General features: G+C 45.6%; 1 protein-coding gene across 2 annotated transcripts in view; it reads left to right on the top strand.

Annotated features, from left to right (window-relative positions):
• Positions 1-13,941, top strand: part of GABRR1 (gamma-aminobutyric acid type A receptor subunit rho1) — a 32,358-nt gene extending 18,417 nt beyond the window's left edge. For both annotated transcript variants that reach the window (XM_043438971.1, XM_043438972.1), the window contains exons 4-9: positions 30-253; positions 4,616-4,698; positions 7,316-7,456; positions 9,621-9,773; positions 11,635-11,831; positions 13,289-13,941. In XM_043438971.1, the coding sequence (XP_043294906.1) occupies positions 30-253; positions 4,616-4,698; positions 7,316-7,456; positions 9,621-9,773; positions 11,635-11,831; positions 13,289-13,582 (1,092 nt within the window). In that variant the 3' untranslated portion in view covers positions 13,583-13,941. The remainder of the gene's footprint in view (positions 1-29; positions 254-4,615; positions 4,699-7,315; positions 7,457-9,620; positions 9,774-11,634; positions 11,832-13,288) is intronic.
• The last annotated feature ends 3,575 nt before the right edge of the window (positions 13,942-17,516 follow it).

Here is a 17,516-nt window from a genome sequence, read left to right as displayed (position 1 = left end):
TGGGCTCCCCCCTCTGCCCCTGGTCCCAGGACTTCACGATGACGCTCTACCTGCGGCATTACTGGAAGGACGAGCGGCTCTCCTTCCCGAGCACCAACAACCTCAGCATGACCTTTGACGGCCGGCTGGTGAAGAAGATCTGGGTCCCCGACATGTTCTTCGTGCACTCCAAGCGCTCCTTCATCCACGACACCACCACAGACAACGTGATGCTTCGGGTCCAGCCCGACGGCAAAGTGCTCTACAGCCTCAGGTGAGCCTTCCCGGCCTCCTTCCGGGCCTCCTCCCCTGCGTCCTCTTAACCCCGAAGCTGGGAAGAAGTGCAACTCGTTTGTCAACAAGAGAGTCATCGCCCCACCACAGCGCTTTGGCTTTGGGCTTGAACAGTGAACTTCTGACTTTCCAGGGGCTCTAACTTTCCAACATCAGGAAAACCTACCTCTACACATGAGTAAACCTTTTAAAGGATTGTTTCTCCTTGAAGGTACATTTGGGGAAATTTCTCATACGTATGCTTATGATTTAGGCCCTGTTCAAGTTCAATTTCAAATGTTTAAGGAAGGTTTTATTTCTCTAGTAGGAGTCAGAAAAGTAGATAATGTAATTCTTCTCAAAGACCTGCCTCCTTTGATCTCTCTGATTCCCATTTTGGAATTTTGCTTTAAAAAAAAAGAAGTCGTTTACCTCACCTGGTCAGCTTAGGCATTTTTTTTTTAATCCCTTCTCACCAGAGTGTCCTCCTTGAGAAACTATGGGGACCCCAGGCCACTTGAGGATTTTAAATGGTATTTTGAGCATCACTTTGAAAACATAAAGAATAAAATCACGAGCTCAGATGACTCAGAAATATTTTTTTTCTTCTTTTTCTTCCTTTCTTCCTTCCTTGCTTTCATTCATTCAATCTTTCTGTACAGTTGATTTACAATATTACATGAATTTCAGGTGTATGACATAGTGATTCAGTGTGTGTATAGACTATACTCCATTTACAGTTATTATAAAATATTGGCTATGTGCCCTGTGCTGAAGAGTAGCCTTAGAAATGTTTAACTGCTCATTAAGCAGTGACCTGGATAACCTTCCCTTAGCACAGACATCGCAGTGGGGCTTTCCCTGTGGGCCCCCTTGAGAAAACCTTGGTGCCCACCTCCCCCCGGAGCACGTGTAGAATGAGCCGCAGGCCTTCACGGAGCAGTGCCTCAGCTACTGGCTGAGATCTACTCCTTCTGTGCTGTGCTGAGAGTGCGTTTCAGTTTTACAGGCTTTATTTTGGTAAAGCTGAATCCACACACCAGTGTCTAAGTAGGGGGCGCCGGCACCGATGCAGTGCATCGTTAGAGTCAGAGATGGCAACGTTGAAGCTGAATCCCTGCCCCTAAAGAATGTTTATAGTAATCTTTCATTGCTGCCTCCTGGCTTAGAATCTAAGCAGTTAGGTACCAGACTCAGAGCTTTACTTCTGTTTTTAACAGAACTTTAATTTTTAATAATGATTATGTTTGGGACTTCCTTGGTGGTCCAATGATTAAGACTCTGAGCTTCCAATGCAAGGGGGGATCTATTCCTGATCAGGGAACTAAGATCCCACATGCTGAGCAGCAAAGCCAAAAAAAAAAAAAATTATGTTTAACAAGCGGCTTGTAAACTTCTGACAGTCTAGCAGTCAGGTCTCATGAACTGGTGGAGGTCCGGTCCGTCACTATTGAACGTGACATCAGAGGCAGAAGAGAGGAAAGAAGTGGAAAACCTCTGTTTATTCAGCATCAAAGTTGTCCGTGAGTCTCCAGGTGCCTAAAAACATATAATTTGATTTTTCATTGCAAATGAAATTATGGGCTTGTTTAAGAGAAAAGTAAAGAGGTCTAAGTTAGTGAGGGCTATCACTTTGAGATTTATTTGGGGGAAAATACAGAGGAGCTGGGTACTGTCACCTCTGTCAACAGCAGGTCAACACTAAATCAGTACTAACATGTTGCCCTCCACCTCATCCATACTCACTGATCCATTCAATAGAATGTGTTCATATTAAGTTTGGCCCCCAGAGCTGTGCAGATAAAAACCCTGTCAAGTCTTGTCTTAAGCTCTGGGCACATAAAGATGAATAACATAAAGTCAGTGAGCTTAGCATGATGCAGCCTAGTGGGGGACACCTGCAGGAACCAAAGGATTAGATGCAGAGAGAGGTACGGACACCAGGGAGGAGTGGGCGGGGAGTGGCAGGTAACAGGATGGTGAAGTTTCCTAGGCATCAAGAAACGATAACAAGTGAAATTCACAAATGAGATGCTCCATCACACTAGGTGGATTGAAAAATCAATTCCATGGTTCCTGAATTCCCAGTTTCAAGACTTGAGAGTCAATGATTGTTGGGAGGAAGAGATTGTTCTTGGGAGAGAGGTGTGGGCATGCCATTTGCTGGACTGCACGGGACACTTGTGTGCCTATGGTTGGGGGACACTGCAGTTAGAGGCTGAGAGGAGAGCTGTCTAACCACCCAGGGCAGAGCTAGGAGGAGTTTCGGCCATGATGGGGCCAGTCTGCACACCCAGGCTTGTTGGGAATAGTTCAGCATGTGGGGCATGGAGAGTGGTGAGCCAAGAGATGGAGTGGAAGATGCTGCTGGAGGATGGAGGTGCCCCGCGGCGGGAATGAAGGACCTGGGGGAAAAGTCTCAGCTTCAACCACATAGTGGTCCCAGAGAGCTCGAAACCACCTCACCAGAGAACCATCCCCCTCTTATCTCCCTTCTACCCATGTAGGAGGTGATAGAGACGGGCAGACACTGACCACTCAAATGCCAACTCTGTGCCTTAGCTGGGAACGGGGAGCAGAAGTCTCAATGTGAGTGAAGTCTGAAGTGTCGATACCTTGGACCAAAATTCTTTGTTTCTGAACTGAGATATGTTTGGTTACTTCTGAGGGTTTTGAGCACCTGTTACATGAGAGGCGTAAGCAGGAAAATCTCAGGACCGGCCAAGCGTCCAAGGGAAGATGCTCTAGATGAAATAATTTAAAAGGACTTGAGGGAAACAACAGTGAGCGTGGGTGAGATTACACCACATGCGCTGCTTGTTCAATGCTTGGGCTACAAGTGGAGAAGCACCAAGTCAGGGTGCCAAGAACAAGTCTGATGAGGTCTGTGACTCTACAACGCCTGTTCCTGCATCGACTGGCAACAGAGAGAAGGGCTATTAAAGCTTTTGTTCATAGCAAAACCTACCTGCATTTGACATCTGACGTCCCCAAAGCTTGCCACAAGTGTCCCCAAGCTTAGCTCCCAGTTTCTTTCTTGCTGGTGACGCCATCAGGTGTGGCTGTGCTGGTGATGTGCCCACAGAGATGCGAGCCCACCCGTTAGGTGTCCAGGTCAGAGGCTGGCCCAACCACCCCCAGAAAACATCCTGTGTATCAGTATTCCCAGGAGAGACAAGATGATCCAGCCGCTAACAATACAAGGTCCCTCCCAGACCACAACACTCAAATGGAATGAGGAAAATAAGGCAAATATCTGGATAACTGAGTTTCAAAAAAGCTCTTTCCCTTGAAATCTCCATTTAAAAGTGATTTTTCTTTTTGGCCATGAATTATCCAGATAATTTTCATAACTTATACATAGCCAATTTTCTGTGGCTGAAGGAAAAATAGGATGTTCACTACCTAATGACTGGTAATCATACCCTGCCATGGAATTCCACACTGGGTGGGAGATCTTTCTTTATGACTAACAATCTGTATTTGCTTATTCATTGATGCAAAAGCCAATTTTCCTGTGTAAACTCTGAAGCAAAACCATTAGATGCCAGCAAGTGCTTGCATGTTGATGCATAAGATCTTCCAGTGTTTTTCCATTACTATGATCTCCATGGAATTATCCACTCAGAACACCTGCACCCACTAGTAGATGTTATTATCAATATAGAAATATCAACATTGTAAGAAAAAAATAAAGTGCCTAATTTGGCAACTGGCATAAATACTTCATGAATATTATTGTAAAAACTTTGTACACAAATACTGAATGTCAGTAAAATCAAGAAAAGAAGAATTTGAATGAATCTGAAACAGGAGAGCAATATACTCCTATGGTTTCTTTTAAGAAACCATATGAGTTGTGGTTTCACATTGTTTTATTTTTTATTTTTAATTTCTGAAGTGGCTCTTTTAAAAAAATGTTTATTGAATTTGTTATACTACCGCTTCTGTTTTATGTTTTGATTTTCTGGCCACAAGGCATGTGGGGTCTTCGCTCCCTGACCAGGGGTTGAGCCTGCAGCCCCTCCACTGGAAGGCGAAATCTTAATCATGGGACCACAAAAGAAGTCCCCACATTGTTTTATCGATGGAGACCATTGCTTCTCTAAAATGCTTGCATGCAATGGGGGTTAGCGGAGTCATTGTTGGCCCCATGGTTTGCCTGTGGTTAAACATAAACACCCAAGAGTACCCCAGAGTGGAAATCACACATAAGCTGCCTGGTTCTCTAGGTCCTGGCACACTGCTTGAGAACTATAAGAAGGCAGTTATATTGGGAGGAAGCAGAGGCCTTTTCGTTTTACCATTTTGCGCTTATGTGTTGCAGCCTCCGCACATTCGGATTTTATCTGTTTGTTTCCAGGGTTACAGTGACTGCCATGTGCAACATGGACTTCAGCCGGTTCCCCCTGGACACACAAACGTGCTCGCTTGAAATTGAGAGCTGTGAGTAAGCTTGTGCCCAGACAGCCCCCGCAGACCCTGAGTTACCCTGGACGCCTCCAACTCTCAGGAGTAGGAGCAGGACGTCTTCCTATTTGTGACTCTTTTTTTTTTTAACATGAAATGTAATCTCTTAATAAATTTTAATTAATTTTTAATTGGAGGGTAATTGCTTTACAATTTCGTGTTGGTTTCTGCCATGTATCAATGTGAATTAGCCGTAGGTATACGTATGTTCCCACCCCCTTGAACCTCCTTCCCACCTCCCAACCCATCCCACCACCCTCTAGGTTATCACAGGTGACTATGCTTTTGAGATGACTTTTCAGATAGAAGCAACGTCTCGGGTAAGTTTGACAATCAGGAACAAATTTGGCACTAAGGCCTTCTATTCCCATAACTGACCCTTTTAATGCTCATGGCAGTGGTTATAAACTTGGTCCTGTGGAAACTGAAGGTTTCCCAGTTCCCCAGGGCAAGTGCCCGGGGAAGGGGAGCTGAGGGCTCCGCAAACGTGGGTCTCCTTCCAAGCCCCCAGCGTGGCACTCATCCCACAGTCCACCAGAGAGCTCCTGGTGGGTCTCTCTTATTGCTCTTCTGAGTAAGATTTCCCCTGAAGAAAGAATTTCCTGGCAAAAACAATTGGGCGGCAGCTGCCCCAGGGGACAGCCACTGTGAATGCAGGTGGTGGCTGAGACACTCAGGCATAACCTAGGGGCCTTGGGAAACTTACACACATGCAGAAACCCTGGAAAATTAAATAGCCGTAGGAGGACCAAGGCTGCGGCCGCGTCCAGGACTGGCATCCCTAGCTCTCTACGCATCTGCCCCGTGCTCCAGTCTCTGCCAAAATGCTGTCTCTGACCGTCACAGTCTGGTACCCCCCTACCGTGACTCCTACACTCATCTTGAGCCAGCGCACACCCCTGACACGTCCCAGCCCATGTCAGAGTCCCAGCGAGGACTTTCGTTGGCCCGGGGCATCCTGGTGAGCCTGCCAGGGCTGTGGTGGTGGATCAGGAGTCCCCTGGCTCCAATCACCCAGGGCCGAGGGGCGCAGGGACATGGACTCCACACATAGGACAGACAGCTCTGTGGGCCGCTCCATGTGGGGTCAGGGAGAATAAATCCCAGGACCAAGGGAGTGACTGCCTCATGCACCGTGGCTTTCCGCCTGCTCTGCCCTTTAATCCTCCCAAGCTCCCTGTGAGAAGGTTACTGTTATCTCCTTTATGGAGCTTCACAGCAAAGGGCTAATCGTTGGCTCCAGAATCTGGCTTTCCCCACGACACCCAGGCAAGTGGTACCTGTCAGGCTTCCGCCAGAGAAGCAGAACCATCGGACAGGGGTCCCCAACCTCCAGGATCTAATGCCTAATGATCTGAGGTGGAGCCGATGGAATAATAATAGAGATAAAGTGCACAATAAATGTAATGTGCTTAAAGCTATGCCCCCTACCCTGGTCCGTGGAGAAACTGTCTTCTACGAAACTGGCCCCTGGAGCCAAAGACGCTGGGGCCGGCTGATCGGACACACAGGGAGGCGGCTGTGCCGGGGCCGGCTCACGAGAGCTCCTGCGGGGCAGGTGGCGGGGAAGGGCGGGCTGGGGCCTCGCGGGCAGGGGCCACCCTGCTGTCCACATGTGGAATTTTAATCTTCCTCCAGGAAACCTCAGGTCCACTCTTAAGGCCTTTCAACTGATGGGATCAGACCCACCCAGGTTATCCTGGGTCATCTCTATTTCAAGTGAGCTGGGTGTAGATAACAACGCAACAGCATCTCCCCAGCAGCACCCGGATTAGTGCCGGGTTGAATCACTGGATACTTATGATAGTATGGCCAAGTGGACACGTGAAAGGGGTCATGCATAGGTCAAAGGTTAAAAGTAGAATAAAAAAGGAATAAAACAGAGCCTCGGGGAGCCCCAGAAAGAACTGTTGACGCAGGAGCAGCCCCTTCAGGCTTTACCCCCAGTTCCGCCCAAACAGCTGGTAGGTCTGCCGGGCTGGGGTAAGTGGTGTGCTCACCTAAAATAAGTGGGGTGGGGAACTCTGGGGCCAGAGGGAGGGATCCTCAGGGAAACCCCCTTGATTCTACCCTGGGCAGGGCAACGAGAGGCCTGCAGAGAAAGACTCGTTTGGCTGCAAATCTCCTTGTGGGTCTTTTCTTGCTAGAATGCAGCCCCTATTACCTGAGAGTGTTTAAAGGTATTTGCCATCAGTGATGCGTCATCACCCTTTGAAAGAAGAAAGGGCTAAATTACCTGTGGTTTAGAAAGTTGAACGATATGAAACATTGCCGCTATTTCACCTGCAAAAAAAAAAAAAAAATTTTTTTTAAAAGAGCAAATTGTAGTTTCTGGTCTACAAAAATAGCAATTTCATCTGCTTTTAGGCTGATTTGAACGGTGAACACTTTTGCAGTCAGGATGAGTATTTAGGCCTGAGAGCTTTGCCCTGATGATTCTGGAAGACTGAGAAGAATTAGATTTGTCTTTTTGGATTTTGTTTTGCTTTGTTAGACTGCAGTTTATTTATTCAGCTGATCTTATTACAACCCCTAAAGGGCCTCACAGACAGGCTCATCTTTCCTGGCGTCTGATGCCATCTTGTCTTTTCAGATGCCTACACGGAAGATGACCTCATGCTCTATTGGAAGAAAGGCAATGACTCCTTAAAGACAGATGAGCGGATCTCCCTCTCCCAGTTCCTCATCCAGGAATTCCACACCACCACGAAGCTGGCCTTCTATAGCAGCACAGGTGAGGCGGGGCTAGGAGAGGGGGCTGCTTGGATCTCAGGAGGCGTGTGGGTTGGCTATCAAGTGAGCAGAGCCTGTGCCTCTAGGATGTGAAACCAAAGATGAGATTTCCAGATCGGGTCTAGCGGGTGGAGAGCACGGGGTGAGGGAGGTTTTTGATACCACCAGAGCATCACAAGCGACAACCTAGAAAATCTTAATAAAAACTCCAACATAAGCCCTCTGTGTAGGTCTATTTGAGACAATTGCATTAACAGTTTAACAGCAGAATTTTCACCCTGATGTGACTCCCAGAGACCCCTCTCCTATGGACAAAAGATAGTCCCATTTCAGGTTTATTATTTTCCGTTCAGTTCTCTTGACTTCAGCCCCTTCGGGTGCTTCTGCCTTAAGCAATCCCCCGCTGCCGGACTGTTGGCGCAGCTCCTCTTGTGACCCTCCTGCGAGCCACAGGGCAGGTTCCAGCTGAGCTTCACTCTCTCCAGCCCTTGCCTCTTTCTCAACTAATCACCTTTCAGGATGACTTTGCTCTCATCTTTCTGCAACTGCTGTTGCTAACACACTGCGTGGTTGACTACACTCGTTGATCTGTAACAGAAGGCATTGCTCATTTCCAACATATGGTGATATCACATCTCTTATCTTTTGCACACCTCACCCACCATCTTGGTCCTTTGGGAACCCTCATTCCCTTGACTCTTAGCATTTTGACATTCCCTCTTGTCTGAGTGTGCTTGGGCTGCTATAAAAACTACCATAACTCTGTGTGTGTCTGTGCACGCTCAGTCGAGTCTTTGCAACCCCATAGACTAGCTGCCAGGCTCCTCTGTCCATGGGATCAAGAATACTGGAGTGGATTGCCATTTCCCCCTCCAAGGGATCTTGCCAATGCAGGGAACGAACCAGCGTCTTCTGTATCTGCTGCATTGGCAGGCAGATTCTTTACCACCAAGCCACAGACTGGGTGGCTTCTAAACAACAGAACTTGTTTTGCACAGTTCTGGAGGCTGGGAAGTCAAGATCAAGGAAACTTACCCTCCTTATAACCACAGAGCCTCACAGACAGGCTCATCTTTCCTGGAGTCTGAAATATTTAGTGTCTGGTGAGAGCCCACTTCCTTAGGACTCACTGTGTCCTCACATGAAAGAAGGTGCAAGGGAGCTCTCTGAGGCCTATTGTATAAGGGCACCAATCCCATTCACAATGAAATCACCTTCCAAAGGCCCCACCTCCAAATACCATCACTTAGAGGATTAGGTTTCAACACATGAATTTGAGAAGGACATATTCAATCTCTAGCACCTCCACAATCACTTTCTGGAGCTGTTATAAATATAGCCGTGGCACTAAAATTGTCCTGGGATGCCAGTTTTCCAGTTAATGTTGCCAAGTCCCCATTTTATTTTCAGTTCTTGTCAAGTTTATCCTGCCTTTTCCTCTCCTTCCACCATTCTCTGTTCCCTTCAATTCCTCCACACAAGTTTTCCTTGTAAAGAACAGCAGGGTGAAGCTAAAGCATAGCCTAAATGCACTGTAGTAGTGAGCTTGATATTTTTACTTTAAACATATTTTCCCCCCATAAAGAAATCCAGAGGGAGTTATTAAATACAGACATCTCAAGCTTTAACTTATGTAGGAATCGTGTGGAGAGGAGTGTTAAAGAAGTTTCTTTTTTTTTTTTTTTCGACCACAGTGCGGGGCTTATGGGATCTTACTTCCCCAACCAGGGGTTGAACCTGGGTCGCCACAGTGAACGCACCAAGTTCTAATCACTGGACGATTAGGAAATTCCCGAAAGGAAGTTATGATTCAGTAGATCCAGGGCAGGGTCCGAGAGTCTGCATTTCTAACAAGCACCCAGGTGATGGTGATGCTGCTGGGCCCTGAGCCAAACTTGAGTAACGAGAGTCTTACACGGCCTTTCCGAGGGGTCCCCTTTGTGTACAGGATGGGGGCCAAAGGTTCCTTGAAATGTACTAACCCTTATGATGTGGGTTATCACATAATCATTCTATTCCGTGGTTTTTCTGTCTTCCATTTTATAAAGGTAGGGTAAGTTTCCAGGCAAGCGTCTAAGGCATTTATGATTCTCTGAATAAAATCTGTCCTATGGGGAAGCTGAGCGGCTATGGAGTGTATTCTTTCTTCTTCCTGTGTCCTGCAGGCTGGTACAACCGTCTGTACATCAACTTCACACTGCGTCGCCACATCTTCTTCTTCTTGCTCCAAACCTACTTTCCCGCCACCCTGATGGTCATGCTGTCCTGGGTGTCCTTCTGGATCGACCGCAGAGCCGTGCCCGCCAGAGTCCCTCTGGGTAAGCAACATCTCCAGTGTATGCTCCAGACATCTGAAAATACGAGGAATTCCTTCCAGATAAAACCCTTCTTTCCAAGTGGGTCCTAAATCCCTGTGGGCATTATAACTCAGAAAAACATCAAGCTATTCATCCACAAGTATAATGCCACTATTAAGAGTCTGTGTAGTGAAGCCGTTCCTAGATCCCCCTGGGAGTCCACACAAACAGTTCATCTTTAATCTTATTAGAGTTGAGTTCTGGAGTGGGTTGTCCTGGACTGCAGTACTTTTCCCTGCTCACCTGGATAAGAAAGTCACATTCTGTAACAGGGCTTTTCGAAAGGTGGCCCAAGGGACCTTTGTGACAGATTCTCTGGGGGAAATTGTTTAAAATGAAAAATCCTGGGGCCTATCTACATGTATAGGATCAGAATCTCTGAGAAAGTTCCAGGAATTTGCATTTTGAACAAGCTCCCCCAGGAAACCTTTTTTTTTCCCCCGATGTGGATCATTTTTAAAGTCTTTATTTGATTTGTTATAACACTGCTTCTGTTTTATGTTTTGGTTTTTTGGCTGAGAGGCATGTGGGATCTTAGTTCCCTGACTAGAACTTGAACCTGCACCCCTGCATTGGAAGGTGAAGTCTCAACCACTGGACTTCCAGAGAAGTCCCTCCCCTAGTAATTCTTATACATACTCAAGTCTGAGAATCCCTACTATACTATCAATAGCTGTTTGCCATCCACTCTCTTCCCTGATTTAAATATTGTACCCATTCCACACGCACCACCGTGGCTCAGAGGTCCAGGGGCTTCAAGGGAGAGGATGACTCACCAGATTTTAGTGAAACTGGATTGGTGCTGGCCCTTAAGATGACCCCAATCCGCTGTGATTTGGTGTGTGCCAAGCAAATGTTCTGAGCTTAATTTGAAATCTCAGGGACATCCCCACTGACAGATGCCCTGGCCTTTAACGGTTGTTCTGTAGCTTGAATAGTTACTGTGCTGAATAAATAAACATTCCAGTTTCAGAAATCGTCTCCCATCAATGAGGTTAACATCATTCTTGGTAAAACTGATAGGGTCCTCAAGTCAACACTGCAGAATGGGCAGCCAGGTCCAGGACCCAGACAGGTCCTGACCGCTGATAACACAGGCCGAGGACTACAGGATTCTACACCAGCAGCAAGGACACAAAGATTAAAATACAATTCGTATACTTTCCCCCCTCTTTTGGAGAAGGAGTTCCAAGAAACATACATACCTGCTTGTATATACAATCTTCTTCTTGTTTTGTTTATAAATATTTATTTTATAAATAAAGTTAATTATTTTTTTGACTATTCCGCAAGGCTTGCGAAATCTCAATTTCCCAACCAGGGATTGAATCCTAACCACAAGGCCACCAGGGAACTCCCCTGCAATCTTTGTTTTAAACAGCTGAATGGAAAGAATTGTCATACTGCTAAGCTGTCAGGGGCTCTCTGCAAAAAAATAAAGTGATAAAGGTGCCATGATGCAGACACAAGGAGGCGGAACTCCCTGGCGGTCCTGAGCTGAAGATGCCATACTTTGGCTGCATTAAGACTCCATGCTTTCACTGCAGGGCGCACGGGTTCAATCCCTAGTGTGGGAACTAAGATATGCCACTGGGCCGGGCAAAATAATAATAATAATAATAATAAAAGATTCAGGGATACAGCTGGGAGCAGAGGACTAGGAGAAACTTCATAAAAGCCACAACGGGAAAGGTTAGCAGTTGGAGGGGCGGGAGGGAGACGTTCTAGGCAGAGGAGCAGCTGGGAGAGAGGAGAGAGGCGCGGAGCCGCCCAGTGGGCTCGGTGAGAGACGCCCCCTGCTCCTTTCTCTCCGGGTCTGCAGGGATCACCACGGTGCTGACCATGTCCACCATCATCACGGGCGTGAACGCCTCCATGCCCCGCGTGTCCTACATCAAGGCCGTGGACATCTACCTCTGGGTCAGCTTCGTCTTCGTGTTCCTCTCGGTGCTGGAGTACGCGGCCGTCAACTACCTGACCACCGTGCAGGAGCGCAAGGCGCGGAAGCCGCGGGAGAAGGTGACTCCCCCGCGAGCAGCAGTGTCTGCAAGGCAGGATCTGGTCCAGCGATGGGCCTGGGGCAGGTCCCACCTCCTCTGTAAGGCGGGGTCATGGCCCTCCCTCCTCCACTCATTTCACCAGCTGGCTGTGAAGAGCAAACAAAAGAATGAGTGAAAACGGTGTGAAACTTACTCTGAGCTACCTCTTTCACTCATTCAAACACTTATTTAGCACCTACCGTAAACTAGCTTCCTGGAAATGGCAACCCACTCTAGTATTCTTGCCTGGAAAATTCCATGGACAGAGGAGCCTGGTGGGCTGCTGTCCATGGGATCTCAAAGAGTCAGGCAGGACTAAACGACTGAGCACCCACACATAGAGGAACTGCTAAGTCAAGTTAACTAAGGTGAGGTCTTTTCAATCTTGGTGGTGTTCCTAGTTCAGTGATAAAGGTAAATGGCAATTCAACATGGCAGGACAAATGATTTATGAACATAGAGGAGTCATGAAAGAAGCTTCCAGAAATGTCTCTTTCTAAGACAATCTTTTTAATAGTTGCATAATAAAGAATGTCTTGGATGTATTATAATATGATTTATTCCCTTATTGATGGGCAGTGTTTTTTTCCCCATTTTTGGCCACCATAATAAATTCTGCAATAAACATTATATGTATGTATTATACATAGACAGGTGGATAGATATATCTGTCTCTTGAAAGCTTATATATGTATATATAGGCTTCCAAGGAGGCACATCCTCCATTCTAGGCAAATTTCCTTCATATGTGAGCTCATACAACTCCCATCACTTCCCAGATCACCTTCCCTCCCACCTGGTTTCCCCTTCATTCTCCTGTCTGCAGTTCAATGATTATCTCCTCCAGAAAACTCAGGCTCTGTAGAGGAACCTATCCCCACAACGCCACACCTTTCAAGTTCCCACTCCATCTCTCTCTCTTTCTCTCCCCCCCACCACCCCCCCCCCCCACACACAATAACTGCAAGCATTTCTATCAGGGGTCATATCAGAGAACATGGCAATTATCTGATCATGACCCTCCTTGTGGGGCTCCGATATGATTTGGTGTTTCCTAACAGTTGATGGGTTACCTGCTCTTTCATTGATAAAATGTATACAGTGCCACCATCATGATTTCCCCAACCCCTTAAAAGAAAGGACTTCCCTGTAGCTCAAATGATAAAGAATCTGCCTGCAATGCAGGAGACTAGGGCTTGATCCCTGGGTCAGAAACATCCTCTGGAGAAGGGAATGGCAGTCCACTCCAGTATTCTTGCCTGGAGAATCCCATGAACAGAGGAGCTTGGTGGGCTACAGTCCAGGGGGTCACAAAGAGTCGGACACGACTGAGCAACTCACACACACCTTGAAAGAAAGCAGGAAAAGGCGATCCCCTCCTCTGTGCAACCTTGTGGGCTGAGCTCGCATTCCAGCGTGCATTTGCTGTGTCCGCAGCTTCCCTGCGCCTGCGGGTTGCCTCAGCCACGCGCGGTCCTCCTGGACGGCAGCTACAGTGACGGGGAGGTGAACGACCTGGGCAACTATACCCCGGAGAACGGAGACAAGCCCGACAGGATGATGGTGCAGCTGACGCTGGCCTCGGAGAGGAGCTCCCCGCGGAGGAAAAGCCAGAGGAGCAGCTACGTGAGCATGAGGATTGACACCCACGCCATCGATAAATACTCGAGGATCATTTTTCCAGCTGCGTACATCTTGTTCAATTTAATATACTGGTCGATTTTCTCATAAATGCCTGTAATTCTATACCTTTCACATTCTTCTGTATGTACGACAGAAATAATTGAATGGTGAGACATAATTTAAGGTTATGATGAAAAGAAAGTTCCCAGTACCCGCCCTTCTCCAGCTTTCCAAAACTACACTGACAAGGCACTTACTGGTTTAATCTACACTTATTAACCGCTTATTGTATACACAGCATTATACTCGGTACTGCGGGTACAGAGACACCCGTAGCAACTGATGATAGCTGTTACTGGGATCTCTTAGAAAAGCGCACTGCTTTGCTAAGAGAAAAGGCGCACTGGGGTGGGGTGGGCACTCTGTAGTTCAACCTCTTTTAGACTCTAGACACTTATTCATGTGAACCATATCCTTTATGTGAGCGTGACTCTATTCTCTGGACCAGGTGCATCTGGGAAGCACCTAAAGTTCTTTTGTTGTTTAGTCAGTAAGTCGTGTCCGACTCTTTGCGACTCTATGGACTGTGTAGCCCAGCAGGCTCCTCTGTCCATGGGATTTCACAGGCAAGAATACTGGAGAGAGTTGCTGTTTCCTTCTCCAGGGGATTTTCTTGACCCAGGGATCAAACCCACATTTCCTGTATTGGCAGGCGGATTCTTTACTGCTCAGACGCTCATTTACATGCACCTAAATCCCCACTTTGACCAGAACTTATGCTTCAGTCTGTAGTCTCTTACCTATTTTATTATGCATCTCTTCATGTTGGTTTCATTACAAAGCAATAATAATATTCTTACTTTATTTACATCTTGTGGTCCCTAAGGTTTCACCTCTTCACAAGAAAAGCTCTTTAGACTGGTACAATGGTTTCTGAGTTTGGTAGGTATTTCCCTGGTAGGGAAACTTTGAAGAGAGTATTTGCAGGCATTTTGCCAGTTTTGTCACAGGGGTAACTAGCCTAGAAAATTTGTGTGTGAGTGTTCCCTGTTTAATAATCACTGCTTCATGAATCTCAGCAGCATGTCCAAGTTCAAAGTGAAGTTAGTAATGTGATATCTTCACTGATGAACCTGAGATTAGACTGACTTTTTTCTGCATAACCATGGCAAGGAAATACATAATTTGGGACTACCTATAACTTGTTAGGATGAGAAATACATGGTTACTGAATGTAAAAGAGAATGCCAAAATGAAAAAGAAATGGTTACATATCACTGGACAATTCCATTTATACTCAGTGAATACCAGCATCTTCTGTGAACCAGAAAACAAAGGCCACTGATGTCAGGGCAGGGGATAAAGGAGAGGGTTCTAATTTGGTGTATTATTTAAACAACATATAGCTATTCATACTATATATCCACAGGATCAACTCCCATCAAATTTATGCATAAAGCATTTGTTTGAAATTCAAATAAACTCTATATACTATTATGTCATTTTTATTCCAAAGCTAACTTGACTGATCCCTATACTAAATAATATCGTGTTATTTCTTCATGAGGGCTATACTTTGGTCCTTTAAAAAGAAACAACCAAATTTTCAGAAAGTCTAATTACAGGGCAATCTCCCATGTTCTTGAGATAAAAAAAAGTGTTTTGTTTTTTTTTAATAGCCAACTCTAGTAGAAAAATGTAAAGGAATACAGATGAAATAGTTAAATGTCAACTTTTAATACTAATAATATTTTTAGAACATTACCTTTTTCACGCTTATTTTATGAAACAATTCCAATCAAATTTCACACACATCTTTGCCACTTCCTTCTTCCTCGGAGCAGGACCACTTTGAACCGTCTAGGCGGGTTTCCAGGACACAAAATCTGAACTTCCATCCACAGTGTTTGGGGAGCTCTGCCATTTGAACCAGCATATAGGATGCTGTGTTGTATTAGTCTGCTCTGCCTGCCAGAGCGGAGTCCCATAAGCTGGGCGGCTTAAACAATAGACATTTATTTTCTTTCAGTTCTGGAGGCTGGAAGTCCCAGGTCAAGGGGTTGGCTGGTTTGTTTTCTCCTGAGGTCTGTCTCCTTGGCTGACAGATGGCCACCTACTTGCTGGCTTCACCTGGCCTCTTTCTCTGAGTACATGCATTCTTGGTGTCTCTTCATTTAGGTGATACAAGTCATATTGGATTACAGCCCTGCCCTTGTGATCTCATTTAACCGTAATTACCTCTTTCAAGGCCATATCTTCAAAGAAGTCACATTGTGGGGTGAGAATTTCAAAATACAAATTCTGGGAAGACACGATTTAGCCCATATGCCTATGGGAATTATTCAGCTTCATAACAGTGTATCTAGTGCATCTGAGGGCAGGAGGAGACGGGGGTGACAGGATGAGATGGTTGGATGCCATCACCGACTCAGTGGACAAGTCTGAGCAAACTCCAGGAGACAGTGAAGGACAGGGAAGCCTGGCGTGCTGCGGTCCATGGGAGCACAAAGAGTCGGACACAATGAGCAACTGACCACCAACAACAGTGCATGTTATAGGTGTTTACTCTTGATCTGTACAACATAATCACATACAGTACAGTTTCTTAGAGTGATCTTTAAAAGGCTTGTTTACATTGATATCTATACTAGTGGCATGAAGAATAAGTTATTGAATTCATGTTCAATGTCTTTGCTACCTTTCCTAGCAATTCTCGGGTGACCTCTACAAGCACGTAACAGCATTGATTGAGGTGACAGTACTTTGCTCTCAAAGCTATGTCACTGAGACAGAACTCTGTAATTTGACTTCATAAAAACCCCAATACAAAGCAACTCTCTTTTCTGATAATTTTGGAGAATACCACCCTTTATCTGTGGACATCTACAGTACTTAATAAACTTGTTGGCTTGACTAGAGAGTAGAGAGATTTGGTTAATAATGTCTAGTTAACAAGCAGGTGTGAGGACTTCCCTGCCAGTCCAGTGGTTAAGACTGAGTTTCTCTGCAGGGGCGCAGGTTCAGTCCCCGGTGGGGGACCAAGATCCTGCACGCCATTCAGTACAGCTTAAAAAAAAAAAAGGCAGGTATCACATAAATACTGAACAAATAAACAAACTGTCACTCACAACACATAACCATTAATATGAGGAAAAAAATTTTAATAGTCGCACTTTTCTATTTATTCATTTATAATAGTGGCACTTTTTGTATTTATTCATTCATTCAGCAAGTAACTCTAAGCACCTCGTATGTAGCATGCAATGTTCAAGAGCAGAGCTTCTCAAACCATCTGTGGTGAAGGACCAGTTTGTTTAATTATTTTGTATTTCCAATTCACTGGAGAACTTCACAAACCTAGGTCTGAGCCTGCATTCCACCCTGTAGGAATGTGGACTTGTGGGTTTGACCATGGAGCCCAAAACTGTGCATGAATGTAAGTCATAATCATCACAATAAAGCATGCAGAGAAAGAACATTTCATTCTGTTATTAAAAAAATTGTGCTACAACTGAGTGTCTGTGTATGGGAAATCCCAGTATCCTGCTCTGCAGTGATAAGGAAGCTCATTATCCAACAAACACATTAATGATGTTAGAGTAAAACCATTTAGTTCACTTAAGTATTATCACCACTCTGAAGATGACTGGATGCTTTTTCACTTTCATATTGTTTATATATGTATAATTGGGAAAATACTTGTAATTCCCAGAACAGCACTGACAGTACCTAGGAACATGTTAGGAAAGCAGAACACCCCACACCCAACTAGAATCTGTATGTCACCAAGTTCCCCAGGTGATTCTCACATGCACTCCAGTGAGCAAAGCACTGAACTAGGTTTTGCGTAACCACGTACCTTTAGCATCGTTCACAAAAAGTTACATAAGAGCTGCATTTATTCATGAAACAACTCAGCACTGCATGCTTACTCTACGTGGGAGGAATATTTCCTTTCTACCTTTTTTGTTTTGGAGGGGATGGTAATTTGTAAAGTTATAAAAAGCAGAAAAAAATCCATTCGTAATCCTATTAGCCATGG

This window comes from Cervus canadensis, chromosome 20 (genome assembly GCF_019320065.1).
Source record: "Cervus canadensis isolate Bull #8, Minnesota chromosome 20, ASM1932006v1, whole genome shotgun sequence".
Taxonomy (NCBI): domain Eukaryota; kingdom Metazoa; phylum Chordata; class Mammalia; order Artiodactyla; family Cervidae; genus Cervus; species Cervus canadensis.
This window is presented reverse-complemented; position numbering and strand designations above follow the sequence as displayed.